This window comes from Terrapene carolina, unplaced genomic scaffold (genome assembly GCF_002925995.2).
Source record: "Terrapene carolina triunguis isolate 2854851 unplaced genomic scaffold, T_m_triunguis-2.0 Scaffold771, whole genome shotgun sequence".
Lineage (NCBI taxonomy): Eukaryota > Metazoa > Chordata > Testudines > Emydidae > Terrapene > Terrapene triunguis.
Genome location: NW_020665122.1, coordinates 479,932 through 495,625, shown reverse-complemented (window position 1 = coordinate 495,625; position 15,694 = coordinate 479,932). Strand labels below are relative to the sequence as shown.

The 15,694-nt window shown below is 57.5% G+C and overlaps 1 protein-coding gene across 1 annotated transcript; it reads right to left on the bottom strand.

Moving 5' to 3' along the window:
- Positions 1–1,803: 1,803 nt before the first annotated feature.
- PPP2R1A (protein phosphatase 2 scaffold subunit Aalpha) lies at positions 1,804–15,458 on the bottom strand. Its single transcript, XM_029913650.1, has 15 exons — positions 15,357–15,458; positions 10,375–10,465; positions 9,828–9,928; positions 9,302–9,534; positions 8,748–8,895; positions 8,406–8,561; positions 7,993–8,107; positions 7,371–7,441; positions 6,842–6,976; positions 6,334–6,507; positions 5,770–5,830; positions 3,668–3,822; positions 3,297–3,439; positions 2,909–3,000; positions 1,804–2,229 (listed from the first exon to the last, which is right to left on the bottom strand). The coding sequence occupies exons 1-15, from the start codon at positions 15,432–15,434 to the stop codon at positions 2,213–2,215; spliced, it is 1,770 nt and encodes a 589-aa protein (XP_029769510.1). The 5' UTR covers positions 15,435–15,458; the 3' UTR covers positions 1,804–2,212.
- Between the last annotated feature and the right edge of the window lie 236 nt (positions 15,459–15,694).

Genomic DNA, 15,694 nt, shown 5'->3' with positions numbered 1-15,694 from the left:
CAGGGGGACAGGGAATGGGACACAGGCCCTTTCCCCTATAGGGGGCACAACCCCAGGCTGGGGGACTGGCTGGCTCAGAGGGGGTCCCTGGCTACTGCAGGACTTGTCTGGGAGGAGACAAATTCCAGGGAAAGGGTCACAAAACCCTCAGCGCTTGGCCTGAGGCCCTCGACTTGCCAGCCCCAGCTCAAATCCCTTCCACCGCCCACAAGTCCCCACGGGGGTTTCATGGGGACACAGGATTTTCCATTACAGTCTGTCTCAGCTGCTGCAGCTGCCTTGCTCTGGAGCTGGAAAAAGTTACCCCACCCCAGAGCTGGTTGCATCTCAGCACTGCGTGAGGGGTTCCTGTATAACCAGCCTGTGCCCCACCCCAGAGGTGGCTGCATCTCAGCAGCAGGTGAGGGATCCCCGTATAACCAGCCCCTGCACCCCACCCACACCTAAAGTTGCTTCAGCACTTTAAGATCCTTTTGCTCCACCCTCCACCCCGCCCTGAGACCCACGCGGCTCTGTCCACACCACAGCCATGCAGGAATGATCGAGCATTTTATTAATCATGGAGAAGAAAAAAAAATAATAAAACAAGTTTTCACAAAAAACCCATTAGCTTGAAAGTGACATTTCACTTACGGTGTGGAGGAGGAGGAGGGATGGTGGGACTTGTGTTAAAGGGTGCGGGGAGTAGGGATCACCCTGTATTTGCTCAGTGCATGACCACCAGGGCAGCAGCGAAGGGAAGGGTCACGCTGGGGCACAGGTGTTTGCGTGGTGAGTGTGAGGGGTCAAACGCCCCTTGACTTTAAGAGACCATCCCATTTCCCCACTAGACAGCTCTGTGATGCCCCGCCCCTTCCAGGTGAGGGGCACAACCCCAGAGAACTTGGTACGACTGACGGCCATGGGGCTAGAACCCAGGGGAAATCCTGATCCAATTCCTGCCCAGTCACCTGAAGGGTGGGGGCTTTTCCTTACCCCCGCTGAGAGGCCATGGGGTGAACTCTGAGCAGATTTTATCCCCCCATGACCCAGATCATGGTCATGACCCCCCCCACCCGAACCGTTGCCTGTAAAATCCCAGCTCAATAAACCCAGCTCCCCATGGGGGCTGGGGAAGGGGGCTTAGACCCTTGTGAGGGTTGATGGGCAGAGAGGATTTGAGAATGTTGGCTGACCTGCTGCCACACGCCCCCCCCCCCTCTTCTAATCAGCATCTCACGCCCTGGAGAGATCGCCCCAGGGGGTTTCAGGCTCCAGCGTTTGGATTTGAAAGCCCTTTGCCCCACGGCTGAAAAGCGTTTGCAGCCTCCCTGAGGCTGGCATCAGGCGGGCGCCTGCCAGCATGAACCTGCCCAGAGGCGAAACTGACAAAGGAGACCCCTGCCCCTCCAGCGTGAAACTGACCAGCGCCAAAACTGACCTTAAAGAAACCTGTTTCCACAGGGAGGTTTGGTCTCTTCTCTGCTTACAACTTGCCCCGGGGGAGAGGCGGTTCGGGGTTTTGATTTTGAGGGGCGAGCACTATTTACTAACCCCCCCTCAGAGCTATGGGGGGCTCTCTGGGAGGGAAGGGGACCTAGGATGGCAATGCTGAGTCTGGAGGGTGTTTAATGCTGCAGGGGAAGAGGAGAACGAGGCGGATTTCAGCGGAGGGGAGAGTGAGAAAACAGACGGATGAAGGAAGAGGAAGGAGAAGAGCAGGGACGCGGGTGGCTGTGGAATAGTACAAGCTGCCGCCAGCTAGGGACAGAGCCTTCCGTAAAACCAGCTGAAAGCAGCCCCGCCCCGATTCTCCTCCCCACCCCCCTCACACTCAGATCACACGGTGGGCAGGGACTGGAGGGGCGAAGCTGCTGAGAAGGGATGCGACGAGCCATCCAGACGGGGAGGCAGCGCAGGGATGGGGGACTCAGGGAGCAACGAGCAGCCCCCCAAACTGCAGTGTTTGAGTGGGGGGGGAATACTGGGGGGCCGAGTGCTGCGCCCCTGGTGAGTGACCAGGTGGGAGATGAACTGTTGAAGGGGGAAGGGCAGTGATGCCCTGGCGAGCAGGGGGCTGATCGGAATATGGGGGGGGGTGTCTGTATTGGGCTGTCGGGCACCCCCACCCAACAGGGGTTCATACACATGCACAGAGGCTTGGGGAGGGGCCAGGGAGCGAGGGGCCGACGGCGGCTGGAGGTCAGGGAGACGACAGAGCACATCCTCGGGGTCAGGCCAGCGCCAGCACTGTGGGGAGGAGAGAGAGAGGGTGTCAGATCACAGGGCTACAGCTCTCAGCCCCAGAGGCCCTCCCCCCCTTTCTGGATGGGGGGTTCTCCCTGCAGGCCCATCCCCCCACAACTGGAGAATCACAGAAGCCAGATGGGGTATCCCCAAGGCACCCCCCACACTTGGGTTAGAGAGGGGGAAACCCAGAAGCCCCCACCCCAACAGAGCCCTAATCATATAATGCTGCCCCATATCTGATGTGGGGGAGGGGGTCAAGGCAGAGCCCGATCAGAGGGGAGCAGGGAACCCACTCAGACATGGGGGGGGGCTGTTGATTGCCCCGGGGGGAGAAGAGGACATCTGGAACCTCATTTGAACCCCAACACCACTTGGATGTCTCCCTGCTCCATAAAGGAGCCCCCTGCTACGGTCACCCCACAGCACACAGCAGAGAAGGGGTCTTTGACCAAGACACCCCCAAACCCCACGCTCCCAGCAGGTCTGAGTCCCCCCACAGCTGGGGAGGATTGGTGACAGGAGGTAATGATTACAGACCTCGCCTAACACCCCCCACCCCCACACCACACAGGGCCCGAGGCTGGATCAGTCGGGCAGGGCCCAGCGACACCCCACGCCCTCCAAGAGGGAGGGCCCCAGGGGACTGAGCATGCAACCCGACCCCAGCCCCCCCTCGTACCGGTCAGGGCCTCCTGTGCGAAGTATTTGACGTCAACGTCCTGGTCCTGCGTGAGCTTCTCCAGCACGGGCTTCACCTCGTTCTGTAGGGTGCTGCGGGGTGCAGTGGGGCAGTTAGAGGGACCCACAGAGCAAGAGACATGGGGGGCAGAGCAGACTGGAACCCTGGCCCGGGGAATTCCCCCCCTTCCCATCGCAGCTGCTCAGGTGGAGGCGAATGGCAGCTGTGAGTCCTGCCTCTCTCTCCCCCTCCCCCGCCCCGGTGCCCCCAGCCCTGCCTCCACCATCCCCACTCCCCTAGCAGATCCCAAGCTCCCCTCCCCTCCCCCATCCAACCCTGCGCAGTGCCACGGCCCCTGGCCCGGCCTGGCCCCGCCCCTTGGCTGTACCTGTTGTCCAGGATTGGTCCTATTTTCTGCAGGGACTTGGCCACGTTGAAGCGGACGTTGGCCACGGCATCGCCCGCCATGCGCAGCACAGTGGGCAGCATGTGTTTGGTGGTGATCTCCTGCCCGCACACCTCCGAAAGCACCTGGGGGGCAGGGGGAGAGCGTTATGCCAGCGCTGAATCTGTGCCCATCACGCAAAACAGGAGTCGAACCCAGGAGTCCTGGCTCCCAGCAGTAACCCCCAGACCCCACTTCCCTCCCAGAGCTGGGAAGAGAACCCAGGAGTCCTGGCTCTCAGCCCCCCCGGTCTAACCCCTAGACCCCCCCACCCCAGGCGTCTGGGCTCCCCCTGCCCCCAGAGGGGCACTCACATTGATGCAGAAGAGCGTGGTCATGCGGTGCAGGTAGTTGGGGTCGTTAGACATAGCCAGCACTTTGGGGATGATGGTGGCGTGGGCCCAGTCTTTGCCGAATTTCTCCACCAGTTTCTTCAGGTTGCTGGTGGCTGCCTCCCGGATGGCGTAGACTGGGAAGGGAGGAGAAAACGCATCACCGGGGATGGCCGGGGCTCTGGGCCAATCCTGGCTGCTGGCTACCGACAGCGGCACGCTAACCCCAATCCCTCCACCCTGAGATCTGGGCTAGGAAGAGTCACCCTCTGGATTTTGAGTCTTCAGGGGTTACAATTCACCGTGCACCCCCACCAGCCCACATTCACCAGGTGCCCTGTTTATTCCCCATTTTCGGCAGTCGCCCCACAAAACACTGTGAGGAAAACACAATCTTTGTCGAGGTTTCCCTCTATGTTTTTGGGAATTCTCATTTAAAACACTGGCACCTTCTGCTTCAGCTTTCCCTGCCGCGCAAGAGCTACTGACTGTCCATAGTAATCCCCATCAGATGCCATTAGAAATCCCCATCAGCCCCAGGGCTCGGGGTTTCTTGTGGCCAAGAAGTGGCTGTTCTTTTTAAACAAGAGTTGGGATTTTTGCATTATCCAAGTCCAGAAGTGCGGAATTAGATCATCCGGTGTGATCGCTGCATAGCGCAGGCTGTTCCATTTCCTCCAGCTCCCCCCGGGTTGAGTCCTTCAACTTGTGTGTGGCTAAGAGCATCTTCCAGAGAGGCCTCCAGTCTGGACCTGGGCCTTACTTCTCACAGGAATTTATCTGGTGGGGACAAGGTGGTTCCCCTCTGGGAAGAACCTGAGGAAGCCAGACTGAGCCACCCTCAGGAAGCAGAGCAGGCTCTGGGGGGAGTCCCGAGACAGGGTCCACACGGACCAGGAAGAGATGACCTGCAGGAGTCGCTGGCGAAGGGAAGCAGCAGGAGAACGTTGCTGGGGAAGACGCAAGGCGAGAGACGCTGGGCCAGGCAAAGCAGCAGAGGATTTCAGTGGAGCCCGAGAGGGGCTGAACTATTAATTTGGGCACCTGTGTTGGGCTCTAAGCAGGAACTTTTGCTATCTCAGAAGGGGAGTGAAGTGACAGGCGGAGACCCGAGCCACCGACTCCCCAGAGATGGAGTTGGGAGAAGACCCCAGCCGGGACTGGAAACAGCCACCAGAGGGGGACGTGTAGGGTACAAGAGGCAAAGTCTTATGCAATGCCATGTCCAGACACAAGGAGTGCCCTAGAGCTGAGGATGCCCCACCATTTTCACCCCAAGCGGAATCACACACACAGGCCTAGGATGCTACATTTCTAGCCCTGTGTCCCACCCACTGCCCTGCAGCTGAGGGGAATTCTCACCTCCCCCCCCCCCCCCATAACCCCCTTCAGAGCCCCCCCATCCCCCTCCAGAGCAGTGGCAGAGTGAAACGGACTACGTCTTGCTCACCCCATAGCATCGAGCTGAGATACACAGCTGAACAGCCTAGTCAACTGCAAAGCTGTCCTGAAACTGACCAGACTCTTGTTAATTGGATTTCCCTGGGGGAAAGTGACCTAGATCTTGTCAGTGTCATGTGGCTGTCACAGCTAGGATCAAGTGGATGGGGCTATAAAACCCCAAGCAGAGGATCTGGGAGCCCTTATAAGTCAATAGACTAAAAGGGCAATTCATCAGCGAAGGTTAATTTGTTTGTATTCGAGTAGGATGCACAGCCTCTGTAGTGCCAGGCGCTGCTCAGACACCGCCAGACAGAGCTCTGGCCCTGAAGAGCGCAGTCTAAACGAACAAAGGAAGGAGTCGGAGCCTTGATTTCTAAGCACACCCACGACTTGCTGGAGGTTACACCCCAGTCCGTGGCACAGCCAGGAACCCGGACACCCAGCCCTCTGTGTGAGTCTCAAGACCAGCCTTCGCCTTCTAGGACCTTGGAGCCCATCTCCCACGATGCATCATTGCTCGGTCAGAGTTATGGGGTTCCACCCTGCAGCGGTGAAGTCCCCACTCAAACCAAGGGCCCTGGAGCCAGCACTGGCCACGGGGGGGGAGCCCTGGGAGGGCGGGTCCCCTGAGCGACACTCACCATGATCCACCAGCCAAGCCATGCACAGGGAATTCAGCTTCTCGTCAAAGAACTCCACCCCCTGGAAAGGAAGAGACTGTTAGTCCTGGAACTCTGTGCCAGACCCGGGACCTTGTGGGAGAGACGGGGCCCCTGGAAAACAGGCACTGTTCTTATTTCACAGATGAGATGCTCCTGGTGGAGAGAACCCAGGAGTCCTGTCTCCCAGGCCCCCTGCTCTAACCCACTAGACCCCACTCCCCTCCCAGAGCTGGGGAGAGAACCCAGGAGTCCTAACTCCCAGCAACCCGAGGTCTGATGAATTGAGCTCCCTGCACCACAGTGCCCCCTAGCACGACCGAGGGCATCGGGGCTAGCCCTGACTGCCAGGGGAGAGCCCCCACCCCACCCCCTAGTGCTACGCTGGGGCACCGGGGCCAGTCCTGACCAAATGGGAAGCCTGAACCGTCTCATTCAAATCCTGACCAGGCATTTCCCTGCTTAGCAAGAGAGACACCACCAGCCGGGCCTGATCCTTCCAGGCCTTTGATCCCGAAGCCCCCTCGCTCCCCATGGCCTCCTTACCAGCTGCCCAGCCAGCAGGGGCATGTACTCGATGATGGCCAGCCTGACGCGCCACTTGGCATCCTCGGCCAGCTCCACGATGGCCGGCAGCAGCGACTGCGACAGCTGCCGGATGCCGATCACCTCGTTGACGCAGTCCAGGTTCGAGATGATGTTGAGCCGAACCTCAGGGCACTGGGGGGAGGGGCAGAGCTCAGAGCAAAGGCTTTCTACACAAGATGGAACCCAGGAGTCCTGGCTCCCAGCTCCCCAAGGCTATAACCACTGGGGCCCACTCCCCTCCCAGAGCCAAAACCCAGGAGTCCTGTGCTCCCATCCCCCCACAACTAGGCCCCACTCCCCTCCCAGAGCCAGGAATTGAACCCAGGAGTCCTAGCTCCCAGCTCCCCTTGCTCTAATCACTAAACCCCACTGAGATCTCTTCCCAAAGAGAAAAATCGCTACCAACAAGACAGGAGCACAGCACAGTGGCCCCAAAATGCAGCCACCTCTGGGGTGGGGCGCTCACCTCGTCCTTGAGCTGGGCCAGGAAGAGCGGCAGCAGGTGCTCGATGGTGTTGTCCTTGCCCAGGATGGGTGACAGCCCCATGATGACGGAGGCCAGCGCTGACTTGACGTGCTGATTGGCATCTGACACCAGCTCCTGCTCGGGGGGGGGAAAGGGAGGGGGGGTTAATTCAGATGGGCTGACGACGGCCTTGTGGCACTGTGAGCTGCTGGGGCCACCCCCCACAACCCCTTGTATGCCCCTTAAGCCCCCCATGCCTCCTCCACCCCCAAAACCCCCCACCCCATCACACTCCTGTCCTTGGTGGCACCCCTGACCCCTTCCCCCTACATCCCCTTATGCCCCTCCCCCCCATGCTCCCCTGCCCTTCCACCACATCCTGTGCCCCCCATTCTCACACCCTCCTCCCGCCACACCATGCTTACCCCTGCACCATTGTGCCCCTATGCTCCCCTGCCACCCACCCACACTTCCCCTGCAGGGGGGGATGCCAGCAGCAAGGGGATCAGGCCGAGCCCCCGCCCCGTACCTTGATGCAGGGCAGTATCTGGGTCATGATGACGTTCTCACGGCAGTCGGCCGACAGGTTCTCGCAGAACTCTGGGGAGGGCAGATGGTGAACAGGGCGAGGGGTTAACGAGGGGGAAGCAGTTCCCATGGGGGGTGGGGCCAGCTGCTTCAGGAGCCTGGCGCAGGGCACAGGGGACGGGAGTTCAGACATGCAGCAAGCGACCTTCTCCCCCTCCCCCCACCCTTTCTCTCCCCAAGTCTATTTGTTCCCTCCCAAATCTCCCCCCAGCAAGGGAAGGGCCAGGATCATACCCACCATCCATTCCCCCCCCCGCAAGAGGCCAGGATCAGCTGAGATCAATACCCCCCACCCAGCAGGGCAGGACCGCCCCCTCCAGTCCATGAGACCGGCATGACCATCCCAGCTCCAGCCAATTATCCAGGGCTCCGGCCACGGGGTTCCCACCCAGTCCCTGGGGGAGACTATATCCCACACACTCAGCCTCACCCACAACCCCCATCCACCCTCTCACCCAAAGATTCCTCCCCCCAATGACCCCCTCTGGCTGTAGAGATTGTTCTGGTCCTTCCAGAGGGTGATCCCAACCTCCCACATGGACAGAGGGGGCACCAAGGCTGACCTTTGACCTTGTGGGAGGCAGCAGCCCGCACCTCGGCCTCACAGTCCTTCATGAGGTTCTGGAAAGCCGGCACCAGGTCGGTCTTGGTGATTTCAGGCCCGACGGCTTTCTGGAGCTGTGGGGGAAGGGCAGTGGGTCAGCAGGGGATCCACAGGTCAGAGCGTTCCAGGGATCCAGGCCCCAGACAGATGGGGAGTCACCAGATCAACAGTCCGTCAATTTCAGCACAGGGGAAATTGACAAGCATCGACACTGTGCACAGATCTCAACCCCCACTGGCAGTTCCAGCCCTGGGCTCCCCCCACCCCCAAAGCTCTGCCAGTGCCCCTCACTCCCGACCCACAGCCCCCTGTTAGCCCATGCGACATTAGGTCACCACAGATCATTGGAGCGAGGAGGGAAGCGGCACTCACCTCTGTGAACTTATCAGCCACCATGTACCGGACCCGCCATGATTTGTCCTCGGCCGCTTGCCGTAGCGTGGGCATCACCAAGGACTCCAGGTCCTCCTGGGGCAGGAGCTGAGCGATATTGACGCAAGCCTCCACAGCCAGCAAGCGCACCGAGTCCTGCGGGAGAGAGGCAGGGATGGGGTTAACGCCAGACCCCAATCCCCTCCCAAAGCCAGGAGTCGGACCCAGGAGTCCTGGGCCCCAGTCCCCTTGCTCTAACCCACTAGGTCCCACTCCCCTCCCTGAGCCAGGGAGAGAACCCAGGAGTCCTGGTCCCAGCCCCCTCCCCTGCGCGGCTCTCACCTGCTCGTCGGAGGCCAGGTTGGAGAACATGGGGATAATCTCGCCCTTCACATGCTCCAGCTCCAGGACCTTTGCGAACTCGCCCAGCTTGGAGGCTGCCGCCCGCCTCACCATGGGGGTGTCGTCAGAGCACAGGTTCCGGAAGTACCTGCCGGAGACGGGGGAGAGAGACGCTCCTCCCTGTCACTGCAGTTCAGCCACAAGGGCCCCATCTAGCCCAGTATTCCACCCCCTCCCTGCCACTCCAGATCAGCCCCATGGGCTCATCTAGCCTGGTATCCTGCCCCGGATCAGACCAGTCAAAGGAGGGTGAATCTCAACTGCCTCCAATTGGAGTGGAGGGAGTGTGTGAGTATGTGTTGGAGAGTGATCCCATTTATGAAGGGGACTATGAGAGATAACAGGGACTTGTCCCACAGACCCGGGATCCCTTCCAGCCCTGTGATCAGCCCACAGGGGGTCCCACTGACCCAGAGGCTCTCACCCAGCCCTGCATTCAGCCCTGCGAGGGTCTCCCCCAGTTGCGCGATCGGCCCCATAGGGGCTTCACTCACTGCCGGAGCTCTGCCTTGACCGAGCTGGACACGCGAGGGTAGCAGACGCTGAAGAGGCCACAGGCCGAGGTGCGGGAGGTGAACCAGTCGCCCCCCGCCAGGCGCTTCACCAGGGGCACGAAGTGTCCCTCCAGGTCCGAGGGCGAGTGCTCGTGGGAGATGGCGCGCAGTGACTCCACCGCCTTGTCTCGGACCACCGTCTCCTCCACCGTCGCCAGGCTCTCCAGGGGGGGCTGCGGGGGGCAGTGAGATGGGGACTGGACTGATTCCACCCCTACTTGGAGTGGGGCGAGAACCCAGGAGTCCTGGCTCCCAGCTCCCCCCCACTCTAACCCACAACACCCCACTCCCCTCCCAGAGCTGGGGAGAGAACCCAGGCGTCCTGACTCCAAGCTCCCCCCACCCCCACTCTAACCCACTAGACCCCATTGCCCTCCCAGAGCTGGGAACAGAACCCAGGTGTCCTGACCCCCCCAGTGCCCCTATGATGAGACTCCATGCCCTAGGTGGCAGGGGTCTGACCTACCAGTAAGCAGTGCACATATTCGGGTCCCCCAACCAGAGCAGTGAAGGTCCCCAGCTGTTCAGCCAGAGCCAGCAGCACCTCGTCCTCATCGTAAATCGTGTCTGCAAGAGAAGCGGCGGGTGAGCAGGGAGAGGACGAGGCGGCGGACGCCTTCGAAAGCCAGACACGTGGGTTCAGAGGGGAATCGAGAGTCGCTAGTTGACTGCACACAGGGCACTGTCTCCCCGACTCACCTGGACACAGGGTTTCAGCAGAAGCATTCCAGAGCCCGCTCCTGCCCTGATGGGGGGTGGAAAGCCCACAGCCCACGCTCCTGCCCTGCAAAGCCCCCCCCTCCCACACACCAACAGCCCTGCCCTCCGCCACCAGTGCTGGGTGTTGCTATCTACCATTTAAGAAGCACAGAGATCGGAGGTAAAAGTGGGGGTAGAACCCAGGAATCCTGACTCCCAGAGCGCCCTGCTCTAATCCACTAGCCCGACTGCCCTCCCAGACCCGGGGAGAGAACCCAGGAGTCCTGGAGGCCAGTTTGGAGCCCTCTGGTTACCTGTGAGGAAAGGCAGGAGCTCGCTGCGGGTCCTCTCCACGCCGAGGGCCAAGGCGATGGTGGAGAGTTTCTTGATGCTGTTGAGACGCAGCTGTGTGGAGAGGAGAGTGGGTAAGAACCAGGAGACCGGTGCAGACAGGGGAGGGGGACGCTGGGCTAAAACTTAGGTCAGCCCCTGGCGATCTGAATCGCCATTGAAATCGAGGCTTCCCACTTGGTGATTTAAAGCAAGGCAATTTGCAATGCAGGCTTTCCACTGGGTGATTTCAATTGCCTCGCTTTAAATCGTGGTTTAAATCGCCAGGTGGGAAGCCTCAATTTCAATCATCAAGTTTAATCAACTTTTCCATTTGGACTGCAGTGATGTTCTAAAGAAAGGCACATTTGCGATGGTTGATGGGACCATTAAAATACGTCAATTACAGCTAAATGGAGCCGTCAGCCTAGACTTGGTACATCTTTTTGCTGCTTAGGAGGGGACACTAACTATATACACATTGATTTAAGCAATTCTAGAGCACAGTATTTTCAGATGCTTATTAATGACATTTGTAGTATGTTAGAAAAAGTGACTGATCTGTGGCTCGTTCACTAGCTAATTCACTTCTTTCTCTTGATTTATGTGGAAATGCATTAGGACGGCGAGTGGAATTTAATTACACACACAAAACAGTATGTACAATTTATTTGTACTAAATCTCTCACACAGAAGTGCAAGTCCTCGGTTCCCCACAGGAGCAAGTCCTTAATACAGTAGATGACCTACTGAGGCATATTTACAGAGCTTAACCGCAAAAGTTAGATGTTTCCCCCAATTCTTTCGTTATACAGAAAAGCAGCCTTTCAGTCAAAGTTTGCGACAGACGCACAGATTCAGCATTTGTTTTTTATTTAAAAGTTTTAGGAGACTCTTTAGTTCAGGCCTGAACATATTAAACGTATAAAACTCATTTTATTTAAGCAAGTTTATTTGAAAAAAAATTATTCTAATTTAAACAAAATAAAAACACACTCTTTATCAACCCTGTAGCCACATGAGCATCGCTGCTGGGACAGGAATTGATTTCAGCTCTTGACCTCTGACTGCGGCTACCTCAGACCTCCCTCCTGAGGGCAACTTTTTTGATATTGGCCCCTGCCCTGCTGGGAACAGCACTGATGACATGCAAGAGACCGTCAAAGGGCAGCGATTACACTTCTGGACACACATTTCTTCTTGTGTCCCTTTGCTTCCCTTATCAATTTTCTACAGTTCCCCTTTCTTCTGCTGCTATATATATATATATATTTTTTTCATTTTTTATAGCTGCCTTCACTTTTCTTCTAAACCACATTGGGTTTTTGTTTTGTTTTTTTAAACCAATATGGCTCTCTTCCTTGATTGGGGCTTTTCAGGCATCCCGTGGGGTTCATAAACAATGCTTCATTATCAGTCACATTTCCTAATTCAATTCCCCCCCTCCCCCCAGTTGATTTGGCTCAATTGTTTTTGGCTTTGTGAAACTGGCCCTTTTAAAGCACCAAATAAAATCTCTCACTGGTCTGGCCTTCACTGGTCTGTTTGTACATTATAAATGTGATCAAGTCATGATCACTCCCACCTAAGTTACCACTAGTTTTTAGGTCTCTAATATAGAATTCCCCCACATTGGATGCAACCCTTTTTGAGTTAGGAAATGGTCCTCTAACTTATAAATTCCAAGGATGTTTAATGGCAGCCTGAGCACTCCAGCATATGTCAATCAGATTGAAGCCCCTCAGGATCTCACACTTTTCCCCTGCACATTATAAATCTGTCCTCCTGTTCCCCAGTGTGGTCTATAGTAAACCCCAACTAATATAGCATCTTGTGCTTCCTCTGTTAGGACATTTATCCATAAGCATTCAAGATCATTTTCTTCCGAGTTATCAGTGATTCAGAAACAGGTGATGCCATTTTGACAGTGCTCCTCCCCTCCTGCCCACTTGATCCTTCCTAAATAGTTTATAACAGGGGTTTTTAACCTTTTTTCATTTGTGGACCCCTAAATATTTTCAAATGGCAGTACGGGCTCCTTCGGAAATCTTAGACATAGTCTGTGGGCCCCCAGGGAACCATGGACCACAGGTTGAAAACCACCGTTCTATGGTAACAACCACCTTTCGCTGACCCCTTAGACACAGTCTGCGGACCCCCGGGGATCTGTGGACCACAGGCTGAAAACCACTGGTTTATGACCATTGATATTAACATTCCAGTTGTGCAAATCATCCCTCCGGGATACAATAATACCACCTCGACTGAGCTTTTGCTCATAAACAAGTAATTCCAATTCCTTTGGTTGGTAACCCAGGTGCCTAGCATTGCAGTAAAGGCAAGTCAAGAATTTCTTCTCTTCACGCCCTTCCGTTCCTTGATTAATTTTGTTCTCAACATCTCAATTCTGTGCTCAGGGCTCGTATCTTCCCTCTTTTTATCCTCCCCTTTCGTTACTAGTTTAACACCCTCCTGACTAATCCAGGCAATCCCTGAGAAGGTTGGTCCCCCTTCCAAGCTACACAGCCGCCACTCCCCATAGAAGTTGGGCCAATGTTCACATTCAGAAGGGAACAGAACCCAGGAGTCGTGTGATCTAATGCACTAGACCCCGCTCCCCTTCCAGAGCCAGGGAGAGAACCCAGAAATCCTGGCTCTCAGGCCTCCCTCTGCTCCAACCCCTAAATCACACTTCCCCCCACATGCAGCCCAGAGTCCCTCCCCCTCACAAGATCTACTCCCACACCCCTTCCGCTGTGTCACCACTGGGGCATCCTGTCTGGCTAGTCCTACTCTGCCTGATATACCCACCCTGGGAGCCACACCCCGGAGATAGCCAGGTAGAAAAGGCCCTGTCATAGAACAGACACCCCACCCCCAGTACATCCCCACAGGTATGTGATTAGAGCAGGGGTGGGCAAACTACGGCCCAGGAGCAGCATCCAGCCCTCCAGACGTTTTAATTTGGTCCTCGAGCTCCCGCCAGGGAGCAGAGTCCAGGGCTTGCCCCAGTCCACAAGGCTCCCGGAAGCAGCAGCATGTCCCCCTTCCGGCTCCTAAACGTAGGAGCAGCCAGGGGGATCCACATGCTGCCCCTGCCCCAAGCCCCGTGCCCGCAGCTCCCATTGGCCGGGAACCATGGCCAATGGGAGCTGAAGGGGCAGTGCCTGCAAACAGGACAATGTGCAGAGCTGCCTGGCCATGCTTCCGAATAAGAGCTGCTTGAGGCAAGCGCTGCCAGGAGCCTGCACCCCTGATCTTCTCCGATGTCCCAACCCCTTGCCCCAGCCCTGATCCCCCCTCCCGCACTCCGAGCCCCTTGGTCCCAGCCCGGAGCACCCTCCTGCACCCTCAACCCCATCCCCAGCCAGAGGCCTCACCCCCCCCGGCACCCCAACCCCTTGACCCAGCCCAGAGGCCCCCCACACACACCCTGAACTCCTCATTTCTGGCCCCACCCCAGAGTCCACACCCCCAGCCAAAGCTCTCACCCCCTCCTGTACCCCAACCCCCAATTTCTTGAGCATTCATGGCCCACCATACAATTTCCATACCAAGATGTGGCCCTTGGGCCAAAAAGTTTGTCCACCCCTGGCTTAGAGAGCCCTGTGGCAGTCCTAAAATGCCATATGTTGATCAAATTACCCCCCCCCCAACCCCCTTCACCCCACAGACAACCCCCTCACCTCTGCTCCCATATCCTCCATCCCCCACCACCCTCATCCTTAGCCTGAGCTCATAAGCTACCGGAGCACCCCCTGAACCAAGCCCGAGCCCCCTCTCCCCCAAAAAGGAAGAGATCAGAGGATTGTGCCCTCTCTCCATATATACCATGGTTATATGGCAGGAACTTTTCCAGCCAATCACACAGCTGCTTCCTAGGCTAATCCCAGTATTGGTCCCCTGGGGGGCATGCCCCCACCACACCACAGCCTTTCCCAGCCACTTGCATGCAGCAGCTCATTGAGGGGAGCCCCGAAATTGGTTTTTACAAGCTTTGGCCAGCATTAGTCATGGAGGAGGCTAGTAAGGACCAATCACAAGGTACTCATGACAAGGAAGCCCTAAGAATGGCTGTGGTAAATCACACACTCTTGGGGTGTGCCAAGGCCAGCCACATTCACCATCTCCTAGGGGACGCCCAGGATTGGCTGCTACAGGTCACTTCCAGATATACCACAGGCCAGTGGCAGGGATTGGCTCCCACAGACCGCGCTCCCCAAGACAGAAACTTCCCCCAGCCAATCACAGAGAGAGGTTAAGGATTAGCTCTCACAGGGCCCACCCCCACTCTATATAACACAGGGGAGCCCCCTTTGGCCAATCCCACATGGAGCCCCCGTTCAGTGGTATATCAGGGTCTAGCCTGCAAAATACGTTTTTAAGAGCCTCCCTGATTGGCTCCCCGACTCCCCAGTATACCATGTCCCCCCACCTCCCCCAAATCTGGCCAATCAGCAACCTCTTGTCATCCACCCCACCCTTGGGGGATAAGGCATGGCCTGTGATTGGCTATAGGGGATATACCTGGGAAGGAGCCAGTCAGGCACCCCCTCGCACCACACCCTCACGTGAGCCAAACCCCATGACTGGCTCTACGGGCACCCCACAGCCAATCAGGGGTCAGGGGTCATTGATCCCAAGGAGGAGAGAGGCCCCACTGGAATGAATGGGGAAGACGTTCAGCCAATCAGCGGCCATATCTCATCTGACCCACAGGGGTGGTGGGGGGCGGGGGGGTCAGACAACCCCGCGCACACAAACATTGGCCCCCAGACTCCCATTCAGCCCAATGTGGCACTCCCATCCAATCAGGCGTCTCCTCTCACGCCCGCAGCGCGGCTTTGGGGGTGAGAGGCGGCCTGTGATTGGACGCCGGACCCCGGGCTCCGTTCGCCGTGCGGCTCCCCGCAGCCCAGCCTTCCCCCGCCGGCCGCGGCCCGGCCTCCCCAGCCCCGGTCAGCACCTGCACGTCCTCGTTGCGCAGCTCATCAATCAGCACCGCGATAGGGTACAGCGAGTCATCTCCGTCGGCGGCCGCCATTTTAGCTCCCAGCTCCGGCACTAAGGAAAACGCGGGGTGGCCTCGGCCGCTTTGCAGGGGCGGCTCCGCGCTCATTGGCTGGCGGCGACTATAGTCCCGCCTACTGTCGCAGTTCATTGGCTGATTTGGCACTAGCCTCGCCCTTCCTGTCAAGCCATTGGCTGGCACCCTAATCTTGACTGGAATCCCATTGGTTGCGAGTTTAACCAATCATCTGAATTATTATTGCTTAATGCCACGCCTTCCTCCCGCCCATTTTC